The sequence below is a fragment of the Drosophila suzukii genome, chromosome 2L (assembly GCF_043229965.1).
Source record: "Drosophila suzukii chromosome 2L, CBGP_Dsuzu_IsoJpt1.0, whole genome shotgun sequence".
Lineage (NCBI taxonomy): Eukaryota > Metazoa > Arthropoda > Insecta > Diptera > Drosophilidae > Drosophila > Drosophila suzukii.
Window position 1 is genome coordinate 10,870,042 of NC_092080.1, and position 26,749 is coordinate 10,896,790.

At 36.9% G+C, this 26,749-nt stretch overlaps 1 protein-coding gene across 16 annotated transcripts; it reads left to right on the forward strand.

The window, feature by feature from the left end:
- The first annotated feature begins 1,939 nt into the window (after positions 1 to 1,939).
- Positions 1,940 to 26,145, forward strand: Ca-alpha1D (Ca[2+]-channel protein alpha[[1]] subunit D). 16 transcript variants are annotated; one of them, XM_065862929.2, is made up of 34 exons: positions 1,954 to 2,058; positions 3,088 to 3,468; positions 3,985 to 4,783; positions 5,717 to 7,005; positions 7,565 to 7,790; positions 7,985 to 8,090; positions 8,357 to 8,496; positions 8,708 to 8,814; positions 9,237 to 9,389; positions 9,829 to 10,010; positions 10,127 to 10,646; positions 10,779 to 11,004; positions 11,062 to 11,272; positions 11,333 to 11,542; positions 11,601 to 11,719; positions 11,801 to 11,859; positions 12,816 to 12,933; positions 13,350 to 13,479; positions 13,640 to 13,806; positions 13,898 to 13,985; positions 14,592 to 14,699; positions 16,465 to 16,572; positions 17,422 to 17,474; positions 17,531 to 17,677; positions 17,745 to 18,216; positions 18,281 to 18,364; positions 18,422 to 18,487; positions 18,544 to 18,732; positions 18,801 to 19,049; positions 19,112 to 19,771; positions 20,392 to 20,825; positions 21,335 to 21,375; positions 24,365 to 24,495; positions 24,843 to 26,145. In XM_065862929.2, exons 2-34 carry the CDS (start codon positions 3,459 to 3,461, stop codon positions 25,377 to 25,379), a joined length of 8,139 nt encoding a protein of 2,712 aa, XP_065719001.2. In that variant the 5' UTR covers positions 1,954 to 2,058; positions 3,088 to 3,458; the 3' UTR covers positions 25,380 to 26,145. The 16 variants fall into 16 exon arrangements, 14 of the variants coding, with proteins under 14 accessions (XP_036668754.3, XP_036668755.3, XP_036668751.3 ...); XM_036812851.3 differs by lacking the exons at positions 12,816 to 12,933; positions 14,592 to 14,699 and adding an exon at positions 12,131 to 12,257 and having other exon boundaries at positions 1,953 to 2,058; positions 3,985 to 4,879; XM_065862927.2 differs by lacking the exons at positions 12,816 to 12,933; positions 14,592 to 14,699 and adding an exon at positions 12,146 to 12,257 and having other exon boundaries at positions 1,953 to 2,058; positions 3,985 to 4,879.
- The last annotated feature ends 604 nt before the right edge of the window (positions 26,146 to 26,749 follow it).

A 26,749-nucleotide genomic window follows, 5' to 3' on the forward strand; every position in this document is an offset into this window, starting at 1 on the left:
GCACATATCTCATTGTATACGATGAAAACTAATTTCTGGTTGGTGCGGCATATTTCTGTTTTATAGTCAAAAATAATTAAAACAATTGTATAGAGAAGAAACATTGAAGTGTTTTTATTGTTTGGCCTTCGCAAAAAAAATAAATATGAAAAGATTAGGGGCAAACTGAAAGTGTATATCGTTTTAGTACAATCAAATTATTATAAAAAGGCATTTAAAGAATTTCATAGCATTTAATGGCTTTTTATTGTTTATAAAACCGAAATAAAATCACAGAAAAACTCATGAAAATAGCGTACAAAAGTAAACAAATCATTAAATGGTGATCAACGCTTATGGGCACACATATATATTTATAAAAAACAACTATAAAACAAAGATGTCTAGTACAAATTAGTTAGCTGATGTTTTTAAATTCAAACGACAATTTGTGAACATTTATTCTCGTAGTTCTAAGACGCCAACAAATCAGCGGGCCGCATTTAGCCGGAAATATACCATTAGCCAAATTGTATAGCTCATCGAAAAACACACCCATGGGAAAATCGAATTTATATTATAAGTTATGATATATGGCCGAACGTCAGAAAGTGTTTCGTGATGACTCAGGCCACCCGCTGTGTAAGTGAAGTTCAGCCGGGAAAGGAAAAGCAATGCGGGGAAAATGGGTATTTTCAATATTTGACATTCGCTCTTCTAGTATATTTCTCAAGATTTCAACGGTCTCTCGCCAACTGTCAAACATTTTCATCTGCGCTTGCGTTCAACAACATCAGCTGTTTGACAACAAATGTGAGTGCGAGCGGGATAGAAATACCCAGTATTAAAACACTCTCCCGATCTATTCATTAAAGTTGTTTTAGCTTCTGATAAAAATATCTACAGCAAGAGAGCCTGATCTACAGAGATCCAAAAAAAAAAAACAGAAATGTATAAATGTTTGGTTCCCGCTTTTATTCGTCGGCACATTTACGTACGATTTCGATTTGTTTGTAAACACAGAGGTTCGAAATTTAGGGTTAAACAATATCTCTGGGATATCCCATGCATAGTTCATATAATTGATATTTATAACTATGTTATTGTTGATTACCATTAAAATTCAGTTTCCCTGTACAATACCAATTAATTAAGTAGAATAATTCTGAAAACTTTTTGGACTCACTTCTTAAAATATAAGGAACAACAAAACATATCCAACAAAAAACATTGTTTCACCGCCACAAACTAATATTTTAATGTATTTCGTTGAGGTACTTTCTAGGACATTAAATCAGTTAACAGTAACTTTACAACTAAATTCGTAACAAAACTATTTTTTGACCTATTCAGATTTTCGGCATTTAATCGGTAACATAACAATAAAATCATAAAAAACAATCTTTTTTTATTTTTTTTTTAAGTTTTAAATCTAGTGGCTACTAAAGTTTTAACAATTTTATTGTTGATTCTTAATACTTTTTTTCTCCAAGTACATAACTTAACATATCAACTCTAAATACGTAATTTGATATTATTGAATATTTATTAAAAGGGGAAACTTTTAATAGATTTCGGTTTTGATTTGTTAACTTAATAACCGTAAATGACAGTTTTTTTGTTTGTTAATCTAATCTAAATTGTTTAGAACAGAAATCGCAACAAACGCAGAGTTTCGGTTCCTTTTTTTTGACTACTGGGTTCTATTTCATTAATTAGTAACTTTAGTACCACTCAATTTTATAAAAACATTTTACTGCGGGTATGTAAAACGTTTTTGAATTGAAACTTTCTCTGCTTTTTGGAATAACTAGTAATGTACACCAACAGCAAACTTCCCGATTTCACAACCCTTCACCAGTCGATGAGCAAGCTCCATATCCTAAGCTTTTCTTGCGGACATCATCAAAATTTTCACGGTTGTCGCTGCGAAAAGCTGAATTTTCCTGCACAGTGTGCTTTTGTGGCTGATTCCTTAAACTCGTTCGCGTTGCTGATGGTCGCGTGTGAAAAATACAATAAAATACAACACTTAAAAGCCAGGAAAATCTAACAAATTAAGGCCATAACAAGGAAATTGTAAAGTGCAGTGTTGATATTCACAAAGGGGGGGCCGAAAACGGATAAGAGGGATCTAGAAAGAAGCTGCTTTCACTTTCTTCGCAGTGGGCCTTTTAGAAATTTTTCACACATTCGCATGTGTTGGTGCGGTGGCGCGTTGGTGTGTAGGCTATTACATATGCGTGGGTAGGTCAATCGGTCAGCTTGAACCTCTCAACTGTTAGAACCCTCACCAAAACATGGATTACTTAATGTAATTAATAAGCCAGCAAGGCACACTATGTATCCATACATCATTTCCCAGGCGGGCCATCAAAAGACCACGAGCAAATTAGTTTTTGCTGCCAAAAGCGCGCTCTTGACCCCATTTCTTGTCTATAGAGTTTTGCCCTAACTCCCAGGAAGTAACCAGCTTAATCACACCCGCATTAATATACTTTTATAACTTTTTTGGGGAATTACCCTAAGAATTCTACCTATGCAAACCAATTTTTGCAACGAAATATAAGCCAAAAAGGTATTTAAAGGCTTTCGTATTTTGGTAATCTAATGAAAGTTGAATTTTGTTTGCTGCAAAGGCCAAAAGCTCGGCTGCAGAAGGAGCTTGCCTGAGAGAGAGTTTGTGAGAGAAAGTCGCTTTCTCTCAGTCAAAGTTGATTGCCCATTTGACAGTTGGGTCACAAAAAAGTCGTTGCGACAACAAAGGAAAATGTAAACATTGCGCGTGTTTTTGTTTTGGTGCTCTCTCCCTCTCACACCCACTTAGCCACGTAAGTGGGTTATATATATAGGTTGCTCTGGGCCAGGAAATGCCGATAAGCTATCACCTATCACAGCCGATGAAAATTCGTTGTCTGTTCACTCGAATGGAATTAAGTAAAATCCAATAAAGTGCTCTGATAGCAGGAGTTAACCGAAAATATGCTCTAAAAAACTAATGGAACCATCATGGAAATTTCTAGAGATTTCTAAGGGGTTTCAAAGTATTACAATGTTTAAGGGGTGGAATTCTCAATATATACTTAAATATTAACGTAATTCTTGTAGATCTACAATCTTTAAACGACTCTTCACTGCAGACTAGCAAACAAATGCCAAATTTTTACAAACCGCCGCTATTAAAACGTCCAAACTAAAGACCATACAAATACAACAAAACTATATGTCACCACCGTCGAATTTCTACAACTAATAAACCCCATTGTCTAAACAAAACTAAAAGCTTTCACCGTATTTAAGTGAGTCTGAATAAAAAGTGAGCATGTCTGTGTGGCGACTGAGACCAAACACACCTGTTGCTGCGATGCTTTGACCGCAATTCGCTATTTGGCTTTTGGCAAGCACCATTCCCCAAGGATATAAACCGCATTTTAAACGAAAGGCAAATCAATATTGTGCGTCCGAATGAAACTTCAAATATGAATACAGGTAGAAGGTCCCTAAATCATTACGATAATTGGTTTTAAATAATGGGATGATCCGTTTGTCTTAAATAAATGAAAGGAAGAGCAATTTAATGTGACCTTATTGTTTAAAGCATGGATTTTTTAGCATTTAAATTAAATACAACTTTTTTAGATTAATGTTACATTAGTGTCTTGATTCTCGCTATTTTCTTTTTAAAAGAATGATCAATATATCTTATAAATAAAGTTTCATTTTGGCTATTTACATATAGCTATTTATAATTGGTGAAGTCAAATTATTCAATAGGGTAACCAAAATTCTCCTAATGAGTTCTGAAATAAAATGCCATAATTTATTTAATACTATTATTTTCAAGGAATACTTTTACTAGGTTTAGTTTACTAACAGCAGACGGAATAGCCAAGTTTATTATGCCAATCAATAACCTCCAATACTTCACATTTCACTAACTTTAATAACTTTATGTATTACCACCCCCTGTGCCGCCTTTTTACACCCCATTGACAATACCCAAAGGAGACCATAAGGAACAAGCCTCGTTAACACCGCAACAGCAACAATCGCCGCAGCAGCCAGAGCCACAGCAACCAATTACCCGACACGATGCCTTGGATAGTTCTAGTGCTAACAATAGACTAAATCATAAACAAAATAACGATAAGGATAGGGATACAACTAGCGATAAGAATTGGGAGGCGGCGGGCAGAGATTTATTGCCGGCCAGTGTTGTCATCGTCGATGAATCATGTGCCTCGAAAAGTCAGAAGCAACCCATAGAGTCGAGAAGTGGGGCCACCACCTCATCGCAACGCCGCCGGCAATTGCAATTCCAGAGACAAAAGGAGGCCAAACTTTATGACCGTGGCGATGGGGAACGGGATCGGGAACGGGAGCGGGAACGTGAAAGGGAACCCTCGACCTCGACCTCCACCTCCACCTCAACCTCCACCACCGCCACAACCACTGTGATGGGTGGCGGGGAGCTGGTGAACTGTATTGCCTACGATGACAACACCCTGGTCATCGAGAGGAAGCCCTCGCCCACCTCCCCGTCCACCTCCCGACGTTATCTGAAGGCCGAAACTCCGACGCGTGGCAGTCGAAAGTATAATCGCAAGTCATCGTCGTCGGTCAAAAGTGATTTGGAAGTGGTCGTTGTCAAGCCGGAACACCATCATCAGCATCGATCTCCGACTATAACGCTTCCGGTTCCCGCTAACCCACTAACCACATCAGCATCTGCGGGCACTTCGCCCACGGGCGCGGCATTGGGATCTGGATTGGGAACCGCCTCGGGAACGGTGCTGCAACAAAGGTACATACAACTCCAGCTGGAGCACGAAAAGAAATACATTTTCCATGCAATCCAAGAGTTTGATTACATGGAACAAACTAGGCGCTCTAGGGCATAGTAAGTCGGAACCAGACCCCACAATTAACTACTAACTATCGTACTCGTACTCCTATCGTGACTCAATGTTGTCCCATGTGCTCGTCGTCTTAATGTGTGTCTCGTGTGTCTGAAATCGCATGCCAAGTATTTAATGTGCCACATGAAGCCCATAGTAGTAATATAGTAACCGACTTTAAAGTTTTATCGGGTTATAAATAGGTTCAAAAGAAGCCTTGTGTATACTTGTGACTCCCGGTGTAAAGAAATAAATTGATTTATTGATATCGTTACGAAATTGCAAAATTTGATTGTCTAGATCTTGGCCCACCCACCTATCAGTTGATTTATGATGGCCTTAAATTATCATGCCAAGTTTAGTCATAATCGGATAAACATATGTGCCATAAAAACGAAGTAAAATTAGTTTGTTTATTGACGAAATTCAATAAACTACAATATTATAGTTTATCACGACTTTTCACAAATCAACACAAAACATCTGTCAGAGGAATGATTTGCCTTCTGTCGATGAATTCTCATTTAAAAGTTACAAATAGGAAATACAAAATGTACATTTTCAAAGAAATGGATTTGAATTGAGTTTCTTTAAAGATAGAAGTATTTACATGGGATTTGATGATGCCCTTAATAATAATTAACTTAGTTTAAACTAGATAATCCCAATGAAATCTAAAAACACCCCTGATTATGTTAGGGATTTTTACAATGGAACACTTTAAGGTTATTTAGTTATGTACCCTATATGGCCACACCCCACCCTGTAGAATAAATGGTTGATGGCAGGTGAAAGAAGAATTTTAAATAATGTAATGTACTATTCCTTCCATACGACAGCTGCAGTGCCCTCGATCCACTCGAGGATCCGGACCAACCCAGTGGGACCACCAGGAGGCGACCCACCAGCACCGAGCTAGCCCTCAGCAACGTCACCAGCCAGATTGTGAACAACACCACCTACAAGTTAGACTTCAAACAGCGCCGGCACAAAAGCATCAACGGTGGTGGTGGTGAGCCAGCGTCAGCGGGATCCAGATCGGGATCTTTGACGGGCTTGGCCACAGGATCGGCGATCAGCCCGGGAGCAGGACCCTCTACGTCTGCCTCCAGCGGTAAGCGTCGCAAATCGAGTTGCACATCCTGCGGCGGTGGTGGTATCAGTGCCCCGCCCTCAAGACTAACGCCCGAGGAGGCGTGGCAACTGCAACCGCAGAACAGCGTCACCAGTGCCGGCAGCACAAATAGTAGTTTCAGTGGCGGCTGTGACGAGGACAGTAGTTACAGTGCCGTCGGTGGCGACAGCAGCAGCAGCAATAGTTGCAACTGCGATATTACCGGTGATAATAGTACGTTGCATGGTTTTGGCGTCGGTGACGTGAGCAGTTTTATTGGTGATTGTGACGAGGGTGAATTCGAGGACGGCACCAACAAGGATCTCAGTTCGCAAACACTGCGCACAGCGGCCATTGTAGCCGCAGTTGCAGCCGCAGCCAAGGAACAGGCCCAGGAGCATTCGCTAGCCGATTGCGAGAGCTTCAGCGATCGCCGGCAGGATGCCGATGAGGGTGTCCGCATCTTCCAGGATAGCAGCGGCGGCAACAACGACTCACTCGAGGACGTCGGCGAGGTGGACGACAACGCTGACGTTGTTGTGAGGAAGAATTCGAGGAATCGCCCCTCGATCAGAAGGACATGCAGAATCACCGAGGAGGACGACGACGACGAGGACGAGGACGACGGTGATCAGGATATCGATCGAGAGGATCAGGAGCTAGACGACGAGGAGCCCGAGGGCACCACCATTGACATTGATGAACAGGAACAGCAGGAGCAAGGGGAATCCGCTGAAGAGGGCGACGAGGACGACGACGAGGACGTCGACGAGTATTTCGAGGAGGAGGAGGACGACACCCAGGCCTTTTCGCCATTTTACTCCAGTTCCGCGGAGCTAATAGACAATTTCGGTGGCGGTGCTGGGAAGTTCTTCAACATAATGGACTTCGAACGCGGAGCCGCCGGCGGAGGTGGCTTCTCACCAAACGGCGGTCCTGGCAGCGGCGATGCCTCCCGGGCGGCGAGATACGACTCAGGAGAGGGGGATCTGGGCGGCGGCAACAATATCATGGGTAAGTCTTCACTTGCCAATCTCCCTAACCGTCTTACAAGCAAGGAAAAATTAGGATTTCAATCAACCAATCAATCCACTATATCTGATCAATTTAAAAATAATTTTTTTTACTGAAACAAATTGAAGAAATAAGTTTATTTTCACATACCTGAAAATATTGGAATAAATCAATTCTTCATCCAAAACATATTTTACTTAAAATTACTCAAACCAAGATAATAGCCAACTCTAATTAAAAAATTTTACGCAATTAAAAAAATGAATTTTTTTTTAAATAAATATTTAAAATCTTGCATATTTAAAATGAATAAAAACCAAAACAAATGATAAACAATGCGAAAAATATTTTTATAAAATTGAATAATGTTTTAGGAGATACTTTTTAATAAAGAAAATATTTAACCTTCCTTTATGGTTTTGTTAAAATGATTAAATATTTAAGCTAAAATCGAAATAATATAAGCAAAAACAAAAATGTTTTAAATATTTTAAACTAATAAGTTTGATTGAAATCATTTTTTCTGCTTACTAACGCAACCCTTATAACTCCCCTCAAGGCATCGATTCTATGGCCATCGCAAACATTCCGGAAACCATGAACGGCACCACAATCGGACCAAGTGGAGCAGGTGGCCAAAAAGCTGGCGCAGCTGCAACTGCCGCTGGCCAAAAGAGACAACAGCGGCGGGGCAAGCCGCAACCAGATAGACCACAACGAGCACTGTTTTGCCTCAGCCTCAAGAATCCCTTGCGAGCTTTGTGCATTCGCATTGTGGAGTGGAAGTATCCTTTTCATAACCAAAACAAATAAAATAGCATCGAACTAGTTCAACAGTTTAAAATCAAAAGTTCACCAGTCCCTTTTTTCGGTGGAATGTTAATATAAAACATATAAATTACAATCTCTTGTTGATCTAGTTCGATGAGGTACAAAAACATCCGCGATCTGGCTTTCCTTAACACTTTTACCCCTCTAGACCATTTGAGTTCCTTATTTTGTTAACCATTTTTGCCAATTGTATTGCCTTAGCCGTATACACGCCTTATCCGGGCAGCGATTCGAACGTAACGAATCTAACTTTGGTAAGTTCTGTCCATATAAAAAATATTTATCAAATAAATGATGTTTACTATGGCTTACTAATTAATATGAATTTCTTTCATGTATTTCTTACGTTCACCTCATTATACGCATCCAAATCGCACATTCAATACACTCATAAATGCACCAACGATACGATCCTTAAAACCAACTCTGAACCCTGAATTCCTGATCCGAAAAAAACACACATGCGCTCTAAAACAAAAACCAAAATAAAACAAAACCCAACACCAACACCGAAAAACAGGAAAAAGTTGAATATATATTCCTAGTAATATTCACATCGGAATGTGTTATGAAAATTTTAGCATATGGTTTTGTGTTACATAATGGTGCATATCTAAGAAATGGATGGAATTTATTAGATTTTACAATTGTAGTTATAGGGTAAGCATATAAAATATACCAGTTAAAAGCGCTTAGCGCCTAGGCCCTCTGTGGCCTCGTTTTAACCATTTTCTATGTTACCTTATATCCAATTCAATCGAAATTGACCAAATCAGAAAATCGTAAAACGAAAAAATTTGAAATCAAATCTTGAAATGAAATTATGCCTAGACTGAGACACGTATGAACTTTGTATGCCGCCCATTTCCAGAGCGATAAGTACTGCACTCTCCCATCTGATGAAGGACGCCTTCGATGTGAAGGCCCTACGTGCCTTTCGTGTGCTACGTCCACTGCGACTTGTATCGGGTGTACCAAGTAAGAGCTACATTGCATCGGCGAAAACAAATCTATAACCCAAAAACGAAACCATCAGACCCGACAGAGCCAAATTCTAGAAACTACGGATTGGTTCGTAGTTAAAATACTGCACAGTAAAAATAATGTAAAAATAATTATTATCTATTACTTAAATGTTATTCTTATTGTTATAAACAAAGAGAAGAACCTTATAGCCTACAATCAATTCCAATGAAAAGTAAAATTTCCGATAGACTCTCTTAAGTATTTGTGTTTAATACCTCAATTTTTTCTAGTTTAGACTTTATACGTAACATATTTTCTGTGCAGTGTTTTCTGCTTAACATTGATTGTATGCACTATATTTTTATCTGGCATCTAAACTAACGAGACCCCCAATATCCAATCGAACATTGGCAACTCACAATGCTATCCTACAGGTCTACAGGTTGTGCTGAATTCAATTTTAAAGGCCATGGTGCCACTGTTTCACATTGCACTCCTGGTCATATTCGTAATCATAATCTATGCGATCATTGGCCTAGAGCTCTTCTCTGGCAAATTGCACAAGGCGTGCCGCAATGAGATCACAGGTAAGCGGAGCTTCTCCCATCATCATCGAATCGTACAATATTTATACGTTGTACGAATATCATTCAAATGTCTTGAATGCCACCAGATATGTCGCATTACAAAATCAGCGTCCAAAAAGGTTCTATCACTAGCAGATTAGTGCACATGGAAATCGATGGCTGACATGAAGCTGACCAGAATACGTCAAGAGAATGCCTCGATTTCCGGCTAATCTGCTAGTCAATAAAACTGTTGATCAATGGTTTGGGACAAGTCAAATATGTCTAAGATATGGCATATTCCGGATACGACACTCCACGACAAGAAAACTCAATAATGGCACTCCACGAACACAACAGTATCTCATATCTATATCACCTCACCCCATTCCATTACATTTCACTTCATCACTAATGCATGAATCCTAAACCAAACAAAATCCAACGAATCGGAATCTAGGTGAATACGAGGATGAAATTCGACCCTGTGGAGTAGGATATTCATGCCCAGCGGGCTTCAAGTGCTATGGCGGCTGGGATGGACCAAATTTTGGCATTACCAATTTTGACAACTTTGGCCTGGCCATGTTGACGGTATTTCAGTGCGTCACCCTTGAGGGCTGGACCGATGTCCTGTATAGTGTAAGTGAAGCTAAAATGCATCCATTATCAGAAATTTTAGCTAGTTAAATAGTTATTATCCTAAGTTAATCTATTAAATACAATTTAAATTTGGCTAATACCTACATAATCTTCAGATCCAAGATTCAATGGGCAGCGATTGGCAGTGGATGTACTTCATTTCCATGGTCATCCTGGGCGCCTTCTTCGTGATGAACCTTATTCTCGGTGTGTTGTCCGGTGAGTTCTCCAAGGAGCGTAACAAGGCCAAGAATCGCGGTGACTTCCAGAAGCTGCGAGAAAAGCAGCAAATTGAAGAGGATCTTCGAGGCTATCTTGATTGGATTACCCAAGCCGAGGATATCGAACCTGACGCCGTGGGTGGTCTGATATCCGATGGCAAGGGCAAGCAGACCAACGAAACAGACTCCGCCGAGAATCTGGGCGAGGAAATGCCTGAGGTTCAGTTGACTGAATCACGTTGGCGCAAAATGAAAAAGGACTTCGATCGGGTCAATAGACGAATGCGCCGAGCCTGCCGCAAGGCTGTCAAATCCCAAGCATTCTACTGGCTCATCATTGTTTTGGTGTTTCTCAACACTGGCGTCCTGGCCACAGAGCACTATGGGCAACTTGATTGGCTGGATAGATTCCAGGGTGAGTGTTACGAAATAAACAACAAAAAATGCAAATTGCTAAAAAATTCGCGGTTCAGCTTGTTTGAAACAATGTTATTGTGGTTTTTTTTTTAGTATTGAATTAAAATATAATATACTTTTTCTTTTTCAGAATACACCAATATGTTCTTTATTGGTCTCTTTACCTGTGAAATGTTATTGAAGATGTACAGTCTAGGCTTTCAAGGCTACTTCGTTTCACTGTTCAATCGGTTCGATTGTTTTGTGGTGATTGGCAGTATAACAGAAACCTTGTTGACCAACACTGGCATGATGCCTCCATTGGGTGTCTCCGTGTTGCGATGTGTGCGTCTGCTAAGAGTCTTCAAAGTAACCAAGTGCGTAAATTCTAATAAAAGTTATGAGATCAAATATAATAACACGCTAATTTTTAGGTACTGGCGATCTCTTTCGAATCTCGTTGCTTCCCTATTAAACTCTATACAATCGATTGCTTCGCTTCTCTTACTGCTCTTCCTCTTTATTGTGATATTTGCTCTGTTGGGTATGCAAGTCTTTGGTGGCAAATTTAATTCAAAGCCCAATGAGGAAAAGTACCGAATGAATTTCGACTGTTTCTGGCAAGCTCTGCTCACAGTCTTTCAGGTAAGTGATTTTTTGAAAATTTGTGTTCTAGAATGGTATGCAATGATATACATTTTCCAGATCATGACTGGTGAAGATTGGAATACTGTGATGTACGAGGGCATCAAAGCCTATGGCGGGGTGTCTTCTTATGGTGCCTTGGCCTGTATTTACTTTATAATTTTATTCATATGCGGTAACTATATCCTGCTGAACGTGTTCTTGGCCATTGCTGTGGATAATTTGGCCGATGCCGACTCACTGTCCGATGTTGAAAAGGAAGAGGAACCTGTAAGTACGGTATGTGGTTGTACAAAGTTCTACTAAGTAATCATTTTCATTTTTCTAGGTCGATGAATCAGCCCAGAAAAGGTCCCATAGTCCCACTCCAACCATTGATGGCATGGATGATCATCTTAGTATAGATATTGACATGGAGCAACAGGAACTGGATGACGAAGACAAAATGTAGGGAAAGCAAAACACTTAAGAAATGCTTCGGGCCTGACACTCAAGTTTAATTAATCTGATTCACTTATTTCTTTTTAGGGACCATGAGACCTTATCCGATGAGGAAGTCCGTGAGATGTGCGAGGAGGAAGAAGAAGGTATGTCATGTCGAATTCTATTAACCAATCCACCGACTAAGCTCTGTGTAAGATTTATACATAATCTAAGAACTATAAATTAAGTACTTTAGCTTATGCTTAGAATTTCTCAAAAAAAACTAACACATATCAAAACCAAACCAAAAATATTTCCTAAAACAATGCCGCCGACGCCTACATCAACTGCTGCTATTTTTCGGAAACCACGCACCCAAAAATACCCAACAAAAATTAAAAACACACGAAAACACTTGCAAATATTAATCGAAAGACTCCAATTCCGAAGTGTCAGCACGTGTCACTGCACGACCCAGACGATTATCCGAGGTCAGCATGAAGAAGACTAAAAAGCCCATCCCGCGAGGCAGTGCCTTTTTCATTTTCAGTTACACGAACAGGTAATTCAATCAACCAATTCATCGATCCATCGCCGATCGACAGCCTACAAAAGACACACACTCGCACACTATTTAAATATGATTCATGTGTCTTGTGATTGGAGTTACTTAATTTTACACTGGTTCCTTTGCCGTTTGTTGTTCGCATGTGACAAACAATCGATTATAATTCCCTATCGAGCTGTATCTAATGCGTATTGCGAATGTACATAACTCCTATTCTTTTTAGTTTAAAGAAACCAAAAACAAAACACCAATACGACACCAATAATATTTTTGATTTATTTAATTTTTATTGGTTTTTGCATTTTGCTGTTAAGGTTGGCCAATTATAAGTATATTATTTTAATTACTTTCTTTCTTATAAAGATATAATAATAGGTATTCGATAGAAATGAAAAATTTTTAGTAAGAACCTAAGTATATTTTTAAGATATTTGTAGTTTTATTGTATATATGGTTTTTGGACAAATTCTTATAAATGTGTTTATTATTTTTTCCAAATTGGCAACTTACATATATATACGTAATATATGAATAAATTTGTATTGCATATAGTGGATGAAGAAGGCATGATTACAGCACGACCCCGACGTATGTCTGAGGTTAATACGGCAACGAAAATTCTACCCATACCGCCGGGCACATCATTTTTTCTTTTCTCGCAAACGAACAGGTTTTTATGTTTGAGTTTTATTTTCCCCCGAGTATCGAAAGTCTCCGAAAATACTATATATTTTGCATATGTGTGTGCAATTCGTGTGTGTGTATGCGTAAATTATGTTTTTTTTAAAACATAATTTCAATAATCATGTACTTGTCCTTTTGTTTAACCTTGTTTTGTATACTGTCATAAGTCCACAAAATCCCGAATTAATTTTTTTATTTTGATTAGATTATAGAAATTGATTTTGGTAGACCAAATTTATATAGATTCTTAGCTGCTTCTTATACCATGATTTTGTTTTCTAACTTGTCTTGTGAAAACTCTAATTGCATGATAAAAAGAAATATTTCTGAGTTTATTTTTGTGATATAGAATATTTTAGGCACTCGTTTTTTAACGGTGTTTTTTTAACCATATTTCAACAGATTCCGCGTCTTCTGCCATTGGCTTTGCAATCACGGCAATTTCGGCAACATCATCTTGTGTTGCATTATGTTTTCGTCCGCTATGTTGGCAGCAGAGAATCCTCTGAGAGCCAACGATGAACTGAATAAAGTAAGTAGCTCCTGTTCCGAACCGAAAAAAAACCGCGTCAAATGATTTTAAAAACTTGTAAGTTAAGATTGAAGCTCCAGACCAGATGATATCCCTTTTGCCTTATACTAGAAACACTATTCATTCGATGTCCTTCACCACTGTTCATTTGTTTTTGCAGGTGCTCAATAAATTTGATTATTTTTTCACGGCAGTTTTCACAATAGAACTGATTCTGAAATTGATTTCATACGGCTTCGTATTACACGACGGAGCCTTTTGCAGATCCGCATTTAATCTGTTAGATTTACTTGTGGTCTGCGTGTCATTAATATCTCTAGTGTCCAGGTAAACGATAATCTAAATAACTACTCTAACCCAGTAGTTGTGATACTAATTACTTCTGGAACATAAACAATAACGTCGATTTCAACTGCAGTTCGAATGCGATTTCAGTCGTGAAAATTCTACGTGTGCTCCGTGTTTTAAGGCCACTCAGAGCTATTAATCGTGCCAAGGGTCTCAAGGTAAGAATTCATCCAAATCCTAATCCTATCTCGCTACTTTCTTTTCTGACACTCAAATAAATGCTTCAATTAAAAATGGTTACACTTTTTCTTTTAATTTAAGTTTTATTATTTTAATTTTTATTTATCAACGAAATGCACAAAATAATTTCAAGAATTTCTCTCCAACTAATAAGCAATTTAAAACTGTTTAATAATGATAACCCTAAGAAGTGGTCTTGGGCCTTCAATTAACTTTTGAGTATGCCAAACAAAAAACCTTGAAATGCTGGGTGTAGGGTGCACCACAATAAAGTTATACAAAAAAGAAACAAATAAATGAAGCAAAAAAAGTATATTCATGAACTATACATAGCTGACAAACCTTTTTTTTAATTTTGAGCTTTACTCGTAACACCTTAACGAAAATGGGAGTGGAATAGAAATGTATGGGCGTGGCTTGGGCATAGTGAAATCTATGTAATAACCCCAAATACTAAACACAAGACCAGCAAACTGTTCGCGCTATAAAAGGAAGTCAGAAACCAAAAACATGCCTTATTTATGATAAGTTTTATATATTAAATAGAGTATTACTATAACTATATATCGTCGTATCACATACAGCATGTTGTTCAATGTGTCATAGTCGCTGTTAAGACTATCGGAAATATTGTGCTCGTCACATGCCTACTGCAGTTCATGTTTGCCGTAATAGGAGTCCAATTGTTTAAGGTATGATTTTACTTTTAAGTTCCCACTTTGTTTGTTTCCGTTTTAAATAAGCCTAAGAGTAGGGAAAATATATAAAGTAGAGCTACCAATATATTTTAAAATACCTTATAGCAAAGGTGTTAAATGATTATACTTAGCATTTAAGGATCTGTAAAAATGTCAATTTAAAATGCATTTATAAGTGATGTAAAAATTTTGGACTTGCAGCCACCGCATGAAACCTTTTTAAGAATAAAAACCTTCAAAGGAAAAGCTTAAGTTAATTTACCTACAATTGAAAATAGAAAGTTATATTTTTCTAGAACCAGTTTTTAGGCTTATTCTTAAGAAATTAATTTGGGTGTACAACCTTGCAACTTTCCAAGACCCCTAACATAATGTTGTTGTTAAAATCAAATTTTTTCGTTCGAATTTGCACAAATACTAATATTGTTTCAAAGCTTTCTAATTTGATTTGACTTAAAATTATGTTGACTAACTTTTGTAGCTTTATTGGTTTTACTTAAAATCAAATGGTAAATAAATCAAAATCGATCAACTGCAAACGTCTAGCTAATGTACATAAAACCAACTTTTTGCTGGCTAGTATTGCTTATTAATGCTCAGCATAATATATTTCAGACCAAGTCGGTATCAAAGATATATCAGCAAATAGTCATTCACAGGAAACGGATTAGAAACCAGCTAAAACATGTGAATTGGGATTCTTTATAAAACAGAAACCGGGATGAATAGTTATCCTTTTGAAATTTACTTTTAAGGATTATTAACCGCCCATGAAAGCGATTCCACCGATTTTAACACCACTCACACAACCTAAAACACATTATACCATATTTTGTAATATCAACTCTTATATATTCCACACCCATTTTCTGCGATTGTACACGTCTAAATGCAACAATAGATATCGATATGCAATCATGAGCACACTTCCACATACAGTATATATACGCTATGTGCTACATATATAGCGCACACATCAGCACATGAATTTTGGGTTTTATTCTTTAGCAACAAATCAGCAACCTACCTTGCACCCTAGCATCAAGGCCTATCCGCCCTTTAGTAAATAAAATTCCCAGGTGTATAGAACCCCAAAAAATTGCGGACCATCAGTAACAACAACTCACTAAAACAATTAAATAGAATAAAAACCCTAATAAATCCACAGTTAAGTCATATTCCTAAATGTTGCCGACAAATAAGAATAATAAAAACTTATTATTTTTAATGGATGACTTTACTATGGACTTACAAAAAAATAGTTAAAAATGTTTTTGATTTTTATTTCATTATTTACTTTCTTTACTTTCATAATCTAAGCCTTTTGATTTTTATTTTATTTATACCTTCTGTTTTCATTATTATTATTCCAATTGTAAAAAATATAACTAAAATTCTATTTGTAGAATTTTAAAAACAAAACACACACACTTCTTATAAAAGGATTTCCCAATTTTTTAAACGTATTTTCTTCCCTTTTTCTCTCCTCGAACGTGTTTCGGTTGTTTTCAATTGAATTTTGCAAACCCAACAAAAAAATGTCGTATTATTAATACTGATATAATGCCAAAAACCATTTGATTTCATCATATAAATATGTGGCCACCAAATACAAAAAATAACCCTATTAATTGATGCTGACGCCCCACACAAACATTAATTGAAAATGAAAATATAAATTTTAATTATCATTCATTCGCAATAAATTTAAACAACCAACCAATTGGCCTACACTGATAAAAACATTAAACTTCTGCAGTATGTGGTCAAGTGCGTTGTAGTCGCAATCAAAACCATTGGTAATATCATGTTGGTGACATATTTGTTACAATTCATGTTCGCTGTTATTGGAGTACAACTCTTTAAGGTAATTTCTTTTGAATTATATATGAAAAGTCATTGGTGAAGGGTATCTTCAGACGGCTTTAAGTGTGCGCTTCTATTTTTCGAAAGGAACAAATATAAATAAATTTTCAAATGCGGCTTAATCTGTGTGTGCTTTCAATTTTGTAGTTTCCTTTCATCTTGGTATTTGTGTGTAGGGTAATTTTTATTGAAAGGTAACTATTATCGATGTTATATCTTTGAATTTGACTAAACATAAGTCTTTTTCTAAAGTAAAGGCTGTTTTGTAACAGAACAAATTTCGCTTCGCAATAGCTTGGTAAATCAAAAAACGAATATTCTCAAGTTTTACCATCCAGCTCAGTTCCAGCTTTTTCAAACTAACCTGAAAGGCAACGTTAGCTCGCTCCCTTGCTAACCCAATGTAATATACTTTTATATTTTCCCATGTACGTAACACTGTTTTTAAACCCAATAACCTCTGTTGGTGTCCAGTCTGTAAATAATGTTCTGTCCAAAAAAAAAAGAAACTAAAATCGTTGTCGTCTATCAACAATTTCGAGCAGAGTATGTGTAAATGTGTTTGCATATGAAACACCCTGTAAATGTGTGCATACATTTAAGAAAATATGTAGTACTAGTCTATCGTATTCTGCTCAAAGCTATTTTTGAACTAGGTATTAGTTAATAGTCCGTATAGTAAAGCAGTTATAATGTTTGTGATCCCTGGGATAGCAAACTCGATCGAAGATTACTTAACGATGAGATTGCTACCCATAACATATCATCTATATCATTTCATAAGCTAATCGTATTATTATCTTTTCATTCCCTGACGTCCCTTAAAAATGTTAAACCCATCAAAAAATAGGGTAAATTTTTCAAGTGCTCTGATGGTTCCAAAATGAAGCAAGAGGATTGCTAGTAAGTCTTAAATAAGTAAGTAAAAGCGTTAGTTTATATCGAAATACTTTTTTTAGCGGCACTTATCTGGTCTATGAAGAGGGTGATGTTCACAAACCGCGACTCAAGGAACGGGAATGGAGTAACAATCGGTTCCACTTTGACGATGTGGCCAAGGGCATGTTGACCCTTTTCACGGTATCCACCTTTGAGGGTTGGCCAGGGTGAGTTTTTATCAACACTTTTTTTTTCAATACCTCTTTTATATATTTTATATATTTAAAACTCCAGCTTGCTGTACGTTTCAATTGATTCGAATGAGGAAAACGGCGGTCCAATACACAACTTCCGTCCGATCGTAGCTGCCTACTATATAATCTACATCATTATTATTGCCTTCTTTATGGTGAACATATTCGTCGGTTTCGTTATTGTCACCTTTCAAAACGAGGGTGAACAGGAATACAAAAATTGTGATCTGGATAAGAACCAGCGTAATTGCATAGAATTCGCTTTGAAAGCGAAGCCTGTTAGGCGCTATATACCGAAGCATGGTATACAATACAAGGTCTGGTGGTTCGTCACATCATCATCCTTTGAGTACACCATATTCATACTGATCATGATAAATACGGTAACGCTGGCCATGAAGTTCTATAATCAACCGTTGTGGTACACGGAACTATTGGATGCCTTGAATATGATATTTACGGCGGTCTTTGCCCTAGAGTTTGTCTTCAAACTAGCCGCATTTCGTTTTAAAGTAAGATTACCCATTTACTTATATCTGAAATCAGATAGTAACTGATTTATCTATTACTTTTCAGAACTACTTTGGTGATGCCTGGAACGTTTTCGATTTCATCATTGTCTTGGGCAGTTTTATAGACATTGTCTACTCTGAAATTAAGGTGCTTAAATGTGATTTATGGATTAGGACTGGAAATAATAATTTCAAATATTTGCAGAGCAAGGATGCTTCTCAGAAACCCGAATGCGACATTGTAGAGGACTGTAAAGCCACAAAGAAATCTGTGTGTTTATATTTAATTTTTTTCTACATACATTTGTATAACCTATTTTCTTGCAGGCTGGTTCAAATCTAATATCAATTAATTTCTTCCGACTGTTTCGAGTCATGCGACTTGTGAAACTTCTGAGCAAAGGCGAAGGCATTCGAACATTACTTTGGACTTTTATCAAATCTTTTCAGGCCCTGCCCTATGTAGCCCTACTAATTGTGCTTCTATTCTTTATCTACGCAGTGGTGGGGATGCAAGTAAGTCGTATTAATATTATATTAATATTAAAAAGCAATATTAATTTGTTTGCATTTTTATTTGTCAGGTTTTTGGCAAAATTGCTCTGGATGGTGGTAACTCCATAACGGAAAATAACAACTTCCAGACTTTTCAACAGGCCGTGCTCGTACTATTTCGATCGGCCACCGGAGAAGCTTGGCAGGATATTATGATGTCCTGCTCGGCCCAACCAGATGTTAAATGCGATATGGATTCAGATACGCCTGGCGATGCGTGCGGCTCCTCAATAGCCTATCCCTACTTCATTTCCTTTTATGTTCTCTGCTCGTTTTTGGTAAGAGCCATTAACATTAATGTATTCTATTTTATCTGATAATATTACAATGTATTTTTTAGATCATTAATCTTTTTGTGGCCGTCATTATGGACAACTTTGACTATTTGACGCGCGATTGGTCCATTTTGGGACCACATCACCTGGACGAGTTTATTCGTCTTTGGAGCGAATACGATCCGGATGCCAAGGGACGCATCAAACACTTGGATGTGGTCACACTACTGAGAAAAATCTCGCCGCCACTCGGCTTTGGCAAGCTGTGTCCACATCGAATGGCCTGCAAACGACTGGTCTCCATGAACATGCCCCTCAACTCCGATGGAACTGTACTGTTCAATGCCACACTATTTGCCGTGGTCCGCACATCGCTGAGTATTAAGACGGATGGCAACATCGATGATGCCAACTCCGAGCTGCGGGCCACAATCAAGCAGATCTGGAAGCGAACCAATCCAAAACTCCTAGATCAGGTGGTTCCGCCGCCGGGCAACGATGACGAGGTGACCGTCGGCAAGTTCTATGCCACATATCTGATTCAGGACTACTTCCGCCGGTTCAAGAAGCGCAAGGAGCAGGAGGGCAAAGAGGGTCATCCGGACAGCAATACGGTCACTCTACAGGCCGGTCTGCGAACCCTGCACGAGGTATCCCCGGCTCTCAAGAGAGCCATCTCCGGTAATCTCGATGAGCTGGATCAGGAGCCGGAGCCGATGCATCGAGTAAGTTTCCTTGAAGGAATCTATAGTTTTACATATAGCATAGTAGCATTACATACCCACAAAACTTTTATGCCAAATATCCTAGCACATGAACGAAAAATTAAAATTAATTATAAACAGGGCTTCCTTTAGGGACACTTTAAAATCAGTATCGAACTATTCCCGATTGCTATTCTTGGCAATAAGACTTCACATAATTTTTTCGTCGGATAGATCACTCTGTTAATAAAGCGTCAAACGTGACTAGAAGGATAAAAAAAAAAATTTAAAAAGGGTTTATTTTAAAAATTTGAATTCATAACTACCTGTGAATATTAGTACTTCCATTTGCTTTCCTAAAAATATTTTAGTTGTCGGACAAAAAATTTACCTTTTAGGACTATTCTGATTTTTAATTTCGATAAATTATTATTTCGATTATTATCATCTTAACTGTTATAGTAAAAATATGAATATTTAAGTAGTTTTCTCTAAGAAAATTACTTTACTAAATCTAATTTTTTTTAATACTTAAAAAAGAAAACCGAAAAAAGCCAAACTATAAAAAAAATTTACTAAAATGGCTGTAATTTTATATAATATTTTATTAAATTTATAAATATTTTTCACATTTCCCGTAGCGCCATCACACGCTTTTTGGCAGTGTGTGGTCATCGATCCGGCGGCACGGGAACGGAACCTTCCGGCGGAGCGCCAAGGCGACGGCCTCGCAGAGCAACGGTGCTCTGGCGATCGGCGGATCCGCGTCGGCGGCCATGGGCGTGGGTGGTAGTACCATGGTCCTGGGGAGCGGGGATCCCTCTGGCGGGGACTATCTGTACGACACCCTGAACCGCAGTGTGGCCGATGGGGTGAACAATATCACGCGGAACATAATGCAGGCCCGATTGGCGGCGGCCGGAAAGCTGCAGGACGAACTGCAGGCGACCGGAAGTGGCGGAGAGCTAAGGACATTCGGCGAGAGCATCTCCATGCGACCTTTGGCCAAAAACGGAGGCGGTGCGGCCACTGTGGCCGGAACCCTGCCGCCCGAGGCCAATGCCATTAACTATGAGTGAGTATGCGGGGAAGCAGATAGATCTGCAAATGGAGCTGACAGTAGGCCAATTTTAAAGTTCTCACCTAGATAAAAATTTAAAAAAAAAAACGAAAAAAAAAGATATATAAACACACGAAGCTCCATTACCATACTACTTGTTACTATGGCTTGCTGTTTAGTGAGTTGAACCATATTTCTTACTGCCAACAATTATCGTTTTCTGTTTTGTGGCATTTTGTTTGGTCACCTAGTGAAGAGCGCCCTAAAGTTTGTAATGGACAAAAGGAGCCGAGCCAAGCTCAACAACTGACTTGGCACCACCATACCAAAACAAATACGAGTTTTAAATTAGTTGACTTAGCAAAAACTTAGTTGCAATCACAAAATACCTTTAATTGCATACTTGTTGCCACATAAACTAGTGGATTTTAAACCAAATGATACAAAAAAAAAGAACATACTTATTGAGAAAAAAAGAAAAACATAAACCAAACTTTTACTCAATCCCCGAACATTAATTTCAGCAACCGCAATCGTGGTATTTTATTGCATCCATATAACAATGGTAAGCCTAAAATGCTGCAAATTGCAATAATAAAATTAAAACAAATAAAAACATAACAAAAACAACTACAGCAGTAATTGCAACAGCAAGAACATAATGCACTACAATTTATGAACATTATTTAATGTGTTTTATATTTTATTCCTTTTTAACCGGACAAAATTCTAAAAATATAATTCCGATCAAATTGGTTCGTTTGTTGTTTTCACACACTCAAAATTTGACCCTAACAAAAACGCAACAAAATTTATTATAACACCAATCTAATTGTTTACCAAATGATTTGTTTTGTTTTATCTCCGATTATGTAGCTGCTGCATTTCTAATAATCATATTGCAAATTAAAATTATGTACAGATTCTCGCCCACTGCGTTCTAAAATTTGTTTTATTGCCTGCGGCATGTAAAATTGTTGAGAACGACTTTTCAAGTCGAATTGCAAAATCATTAACTAATCAGATGAGGCGGCCAAGTGTTTTTTGTTCATATTGTGTTTTCCTGGCTGTTCATTAATCGGGACAAAATTAATATAACTGAATCGAATAAAAATTGTAATTATGTTTCACAACATTGTAGTACACATTCATTAGATCTTATTTCTGAACTAAACATAAAATAGACTAGTTATCGTAGAACAAAACTCGTAGTTTAGTTATTTTTGAGTGCAGCTTATTATACAGCTAAAAATTAGAAACGCTTTCGCTGCATTATAGTTAAAATCAAGCCAAACACACAAAAACATATTTCAATACATAAAGCATATATTTTTGAGAATATTTTAATTTCAGGACAGCTTACATACAGGTAAAGGTCATAATTCTATATTATAAGTGGAATATATAAAAATAGAAATTCCAGATGTTTACAATTTAAGAAAGTCGATTTGCTTCGTTCTAAAACTGATAGGGTATTTTAATTACACTTTTTAAAACTATTATGTTTATTAGAATTAGTTTCTTTATTTGCTTTAATACTGCGAAGCGGAAAGTCGATAAATTCGGTATTACAATTGGCTGATCTATCTAAAATACTATCGATACCACCTTCTTCTCCAATACTTCTTCCCAATAAATATTGTGCTAACCACACTATAACCTGACATAAAACCACTTCAAGAAATATATTTTCCACTTTAACAATTTAATACGATTAACCAAAGCGTCTGTGGCTCCTTTTGTTAATTACAAACTAATCAACGGATTTAACCCATCAAAAGTCATCAATTTTGTGGAAGAACAAATTCGTCAAAATAAAAAGATATTTTAAAAAAATCAGTCAATAGCGTCTGTTATAGTAATTTGTTTTTCTAACTCTTTCTTACAAAAATCTTTATTATAGCATAAGTGATTCGAGTTTAAAAACCACCGAGTGCTGAGTCTCGAACCCTGACAAAATTCTTGAGTGTCCAAAGAGTCTCCAAAGAGTTCGAACCAAGACTGTTTACCTTTCCATATGGGGATTCTTCCCAAAAGCTAATTTTATTTTTTATTATTTTGTTGTTAAGTTTAAAATGTAAAGAAAAAAGAAAAGAATCAATTGAAACATTCCGTTGTCGGTAAAGATTATGCTAATTCGTGTATCCGACATGAGAGTTCCCTGATAACAATGTGGATTTAATGACATAACACCTACAACAAGAACAACAAACTACAACAAGTACCAGAAACAACTTTAACAACAACAATCGTTTAACACGCAACAACAGCAACAAGAGAGAACGAACGTAATTAAAAGCAATCCCAAAGCAAACCCGATATCGATGTCTATATATTCTATATATATAAAATTTCTTATATATATACTTATAAAAGCCGTGATGTTGTGCCCATCTACTCATGAAGCCTTGGCCTTGGCTTTATTGAGCCGTATCCCTTACCAAAGTGTGTGCCTTGCGACCATATGAACCACATCTTATACATATAATACTAACCAAAAACCAACTACTCAATTGTTATACCCAAGCTGAAAATCTGAACGTTGTCTTCGTTGTAATTGTTAAAAATTTACGTATATGTTATCCTATGCTATGCAAAAAAAAAACATCAGCCAGAAAAATTATTCAAAATGTACTATTGTCTTTCAGTGTTGTATAATCGTCGCTTCCTCTTTTCTTTTGTGTGGGAATTATTGTCACATGGATTGGGGCCTTCGGGTTTCAACATCCACTTCACAAACATTTGACACAAAACACTGTGAATACAAACACAACTCCGAAATAACACCTAATTTAGATGCTTAGATGCAACGCCTGCATTGTTCATAGAACGCCTAGCATTAAAATCCGTATAAATGTTGCCTAGCATTCCTGGAGAATATTGAGCTTTGCCCTATTTATACCAATAACTGCTTGCTACATTTTAGAAAAAAACTTATCGTTTCATTTGTGCCTATGATACTAACATTTATTTTAAAGGTTATGACACAGGTTGTAACAATGTTTGAAAATAGTGTTTAACAGCCTGTAATATCGAATGCTTATCTAACAATTAACTGTAATCATATATTATGAATCAATCTAATAGGCTTGATGATCCATTAAAGCAGAGAAGAGCAACTATATTTTAATTATAAAATTTGGTTCTTGCTTAAAAAATAATTTTAATAATATATATAATATTATTATATTAAATGTCTTAAAGTGTTGAGATTGGATAGTTTGATTTTGACAACTTGTAAATATGAGTCTTATAATTTTATATTAAAACTTTAAAACTTATTTATTAAAATTAACTTAAATATATTTTTAATTTTCTTGTATATAAAACTGGTACTTAACAACTAGTGTAAAATAACTGCAATAATAAGCAAAACCTTTTAGACAAATATATACAAAAAGTAAAGTAACTTGTATAAAACTTTAAAAAATTAGCATCTGGATCATCAAGTTCTAATAAAGCGTGTATAAAAAAACATGCGTATATCAAATCCAACTTATATTAAGTTTTTAATAAAAATCTTTAATATTGTCTTATTTTATGCAAACATTTAGTCTACGCACCCAATGGTGCTATTCCTGGCCACGAACGCATGATCCAATCGACACCAGCTAGTCCCTACGATCAGCGTCGTTTACCAACTTCATCTGATATGAACGGCCTAGCCGAGTCATTGATTGGAGGGGTAAGTAACAATTTGATAAAAAATATAATATGCAAAAGAGGTTATATTCAAGACCAGGATAATATTTATATTAATTGAATTAAATTTGAAACAACATTTCTTCAAAATATACGTGATTTGAAGAAAATCCGACTATTATATGACAAGCACTAAAAACGTAATTTTAAAGTCTGAAGAATTCGCGTTTTTAGCATTCTTGTGAATTGGATTTAAAATTTTAGCCTTTATAAAATGTACTAAGAAAAGCTAATAATGGGTAAAAGGGTAGCACAGGTGGTGTTTCAAAAAATTCGGAGCCAGAAAAAAGTATCTTCGAAATTAAAGTAATATAATTTTGTAATTTTCAGGTACTCGCCGCTGAGGGATTGGGTAAATACTGTGACTCCGAATTTGTGGGGACTGCTGCGCGGGAGATGCGCGAGGCGCTGGACATGACGCCCGAGGAAATGAACCTGGCCGCCCACCAGATCCTCTCGAACGAGCACTCGCTGAGCCTGATTGGCAGCAGCAATGGCAGCATCTTTGGCGGATCCGCCAGCGGGCTTGTTGGAGCTGGGGGAGGGATGGGTGGTGGCAGCAGCATTCGCAACGCCTTCGGCGGAAGCGGAAGTGGTCCGTCCTCGCTGTCGCCGCAACATCAACCATATTCGGGCACTCTGAATTCACCACCGATTCCGGATAATCGTCTGAGACGTGTTGCCACAGTCACGACCACGAACAATAACAATAAGTCCCAACTGAGCCAAAACAATTCGAGTAGCTTAAATGGTAGAGCTAATGCCAATAGCCAAATGAATCAAATGAACCAAATGTCACCAAGTGCACAACAAATGCAGCAACAATCGCCCCAAAGAGGTCAGGGCAACCAGACCTTCTCCTCATAGCCCCCACATTGTAAGCTACACATACAGAATGTCTTCTTGATGGAATTTTAAGTGTTCATCTAGCGATGGACAGTTTATCTATATAATTTTTAGCGGAGAAAAAAACACATTAGTCTTAGCGTCGAGAATTGTTACATTTAAATTGTTCACAAGCGAGAACCAAACCAATAAAACTTGTATAACTTGTATAAAGGAAGTCACCTAATTGTAATTGTATAATAATAATAATGTTTTGCCTTTTTGAGAAATCTATCGTTGGCCTTCGTCCTCTAACGAGCCACAAAACCCAAAAACCAACAAAACTAAGCCTATCAAATTAAGGAAAAATGTATATTTTTGGAAAAAATAAAGGGGAAACCAAACTAAACTGATAATGTTTAACCTGTAATTAGAAATAAAAATCAAAACCAAAAATAAATAAAATTAAAAACACACCAATGTAATTGATTAGATATTAATCACCAAAAAACTTTAAACAAATAATTATATATTAACATTGAACATTTAAACATTATTGAGCGACAGTGTAATAACCTATTTCGATTTAGACGCATTTTATTTTTTAAGTATTTAATAAACGAACAATTAAATGATAAATGGAATTGTTTAGAATACATACAGCAGACATATATGTATAAAATTCATAAATGTAATAGCATAATTTCAAACTGAGAGACCGAAACCCCTAAAAATTAATGTAAACTGAATTTTAATTGTTATGATTGAATTTTTACAATAAAAACCTGAAAATGTGAGCAAATTATAAGCTTCGACTTTTCTTTGCATATTTTATTTTAAATGAAAAATATTCTCGGAGAATGCAAAAATGTCATTTTGCTGCAGTTTTTAATATTTAACTTTTGTCGACCAATTGATAAACTACTGAAGCGAATTTTTTGCGGCAAAAAAAAGGAATTCCATTTTTGACCAAAGTGGTTGTCATATAAAAGGAAAAACGCGGGGAGGGGAAACACAAGTTTAATTAAAAAAGTGCAAATTGATTTCTCTTGAATTTTTTAATAGATTTGAAAGGCAGAACAGAGCATTCATTCCTGGGAAAATATATATATACTGATTTAAATATATTTGTGGATATGCAAGCAACTTGAAAGTGACCTTCCGACTATTCTTTTTTTCCCCAGAGTTTCGAGAGCGAGCACGTGTTAATCTGCCACACAAAGGATTTAGAGTGCCTCCCCCACATGGAACAATAAAAAATAAACAAATAAACCAAGCAGCAGGAGCAGCAGCAAAAAGTAGCTAACATTTTGCCATCGATTTTCTGTCTGGTGCATTTTCTTAACAACACTGGCCCAGGCCCCATTTTCTCCCGTATTTCCCGCTTTTCCCGCTTTTCCCGATGCCTTGGC

Coding starts and splice junctions, on each gene's coding strand:
- Ca-alpha1D (XM_065862929.2), top strand. Junction 16,573..17,421: donor TTGGAGTACAACTCTTTAAG/GTAATTTCTTTT, acceptor ATCAAAAAATAG/GGTAAATTTTTCAAGTGCTC. Junction 20,826..21,334: donor GCCAATGCCATTAACTATGA/GTGAGTATGCGG, acceptor CATTAATTTCAG/CAACCGCAATCGTGGTATTT.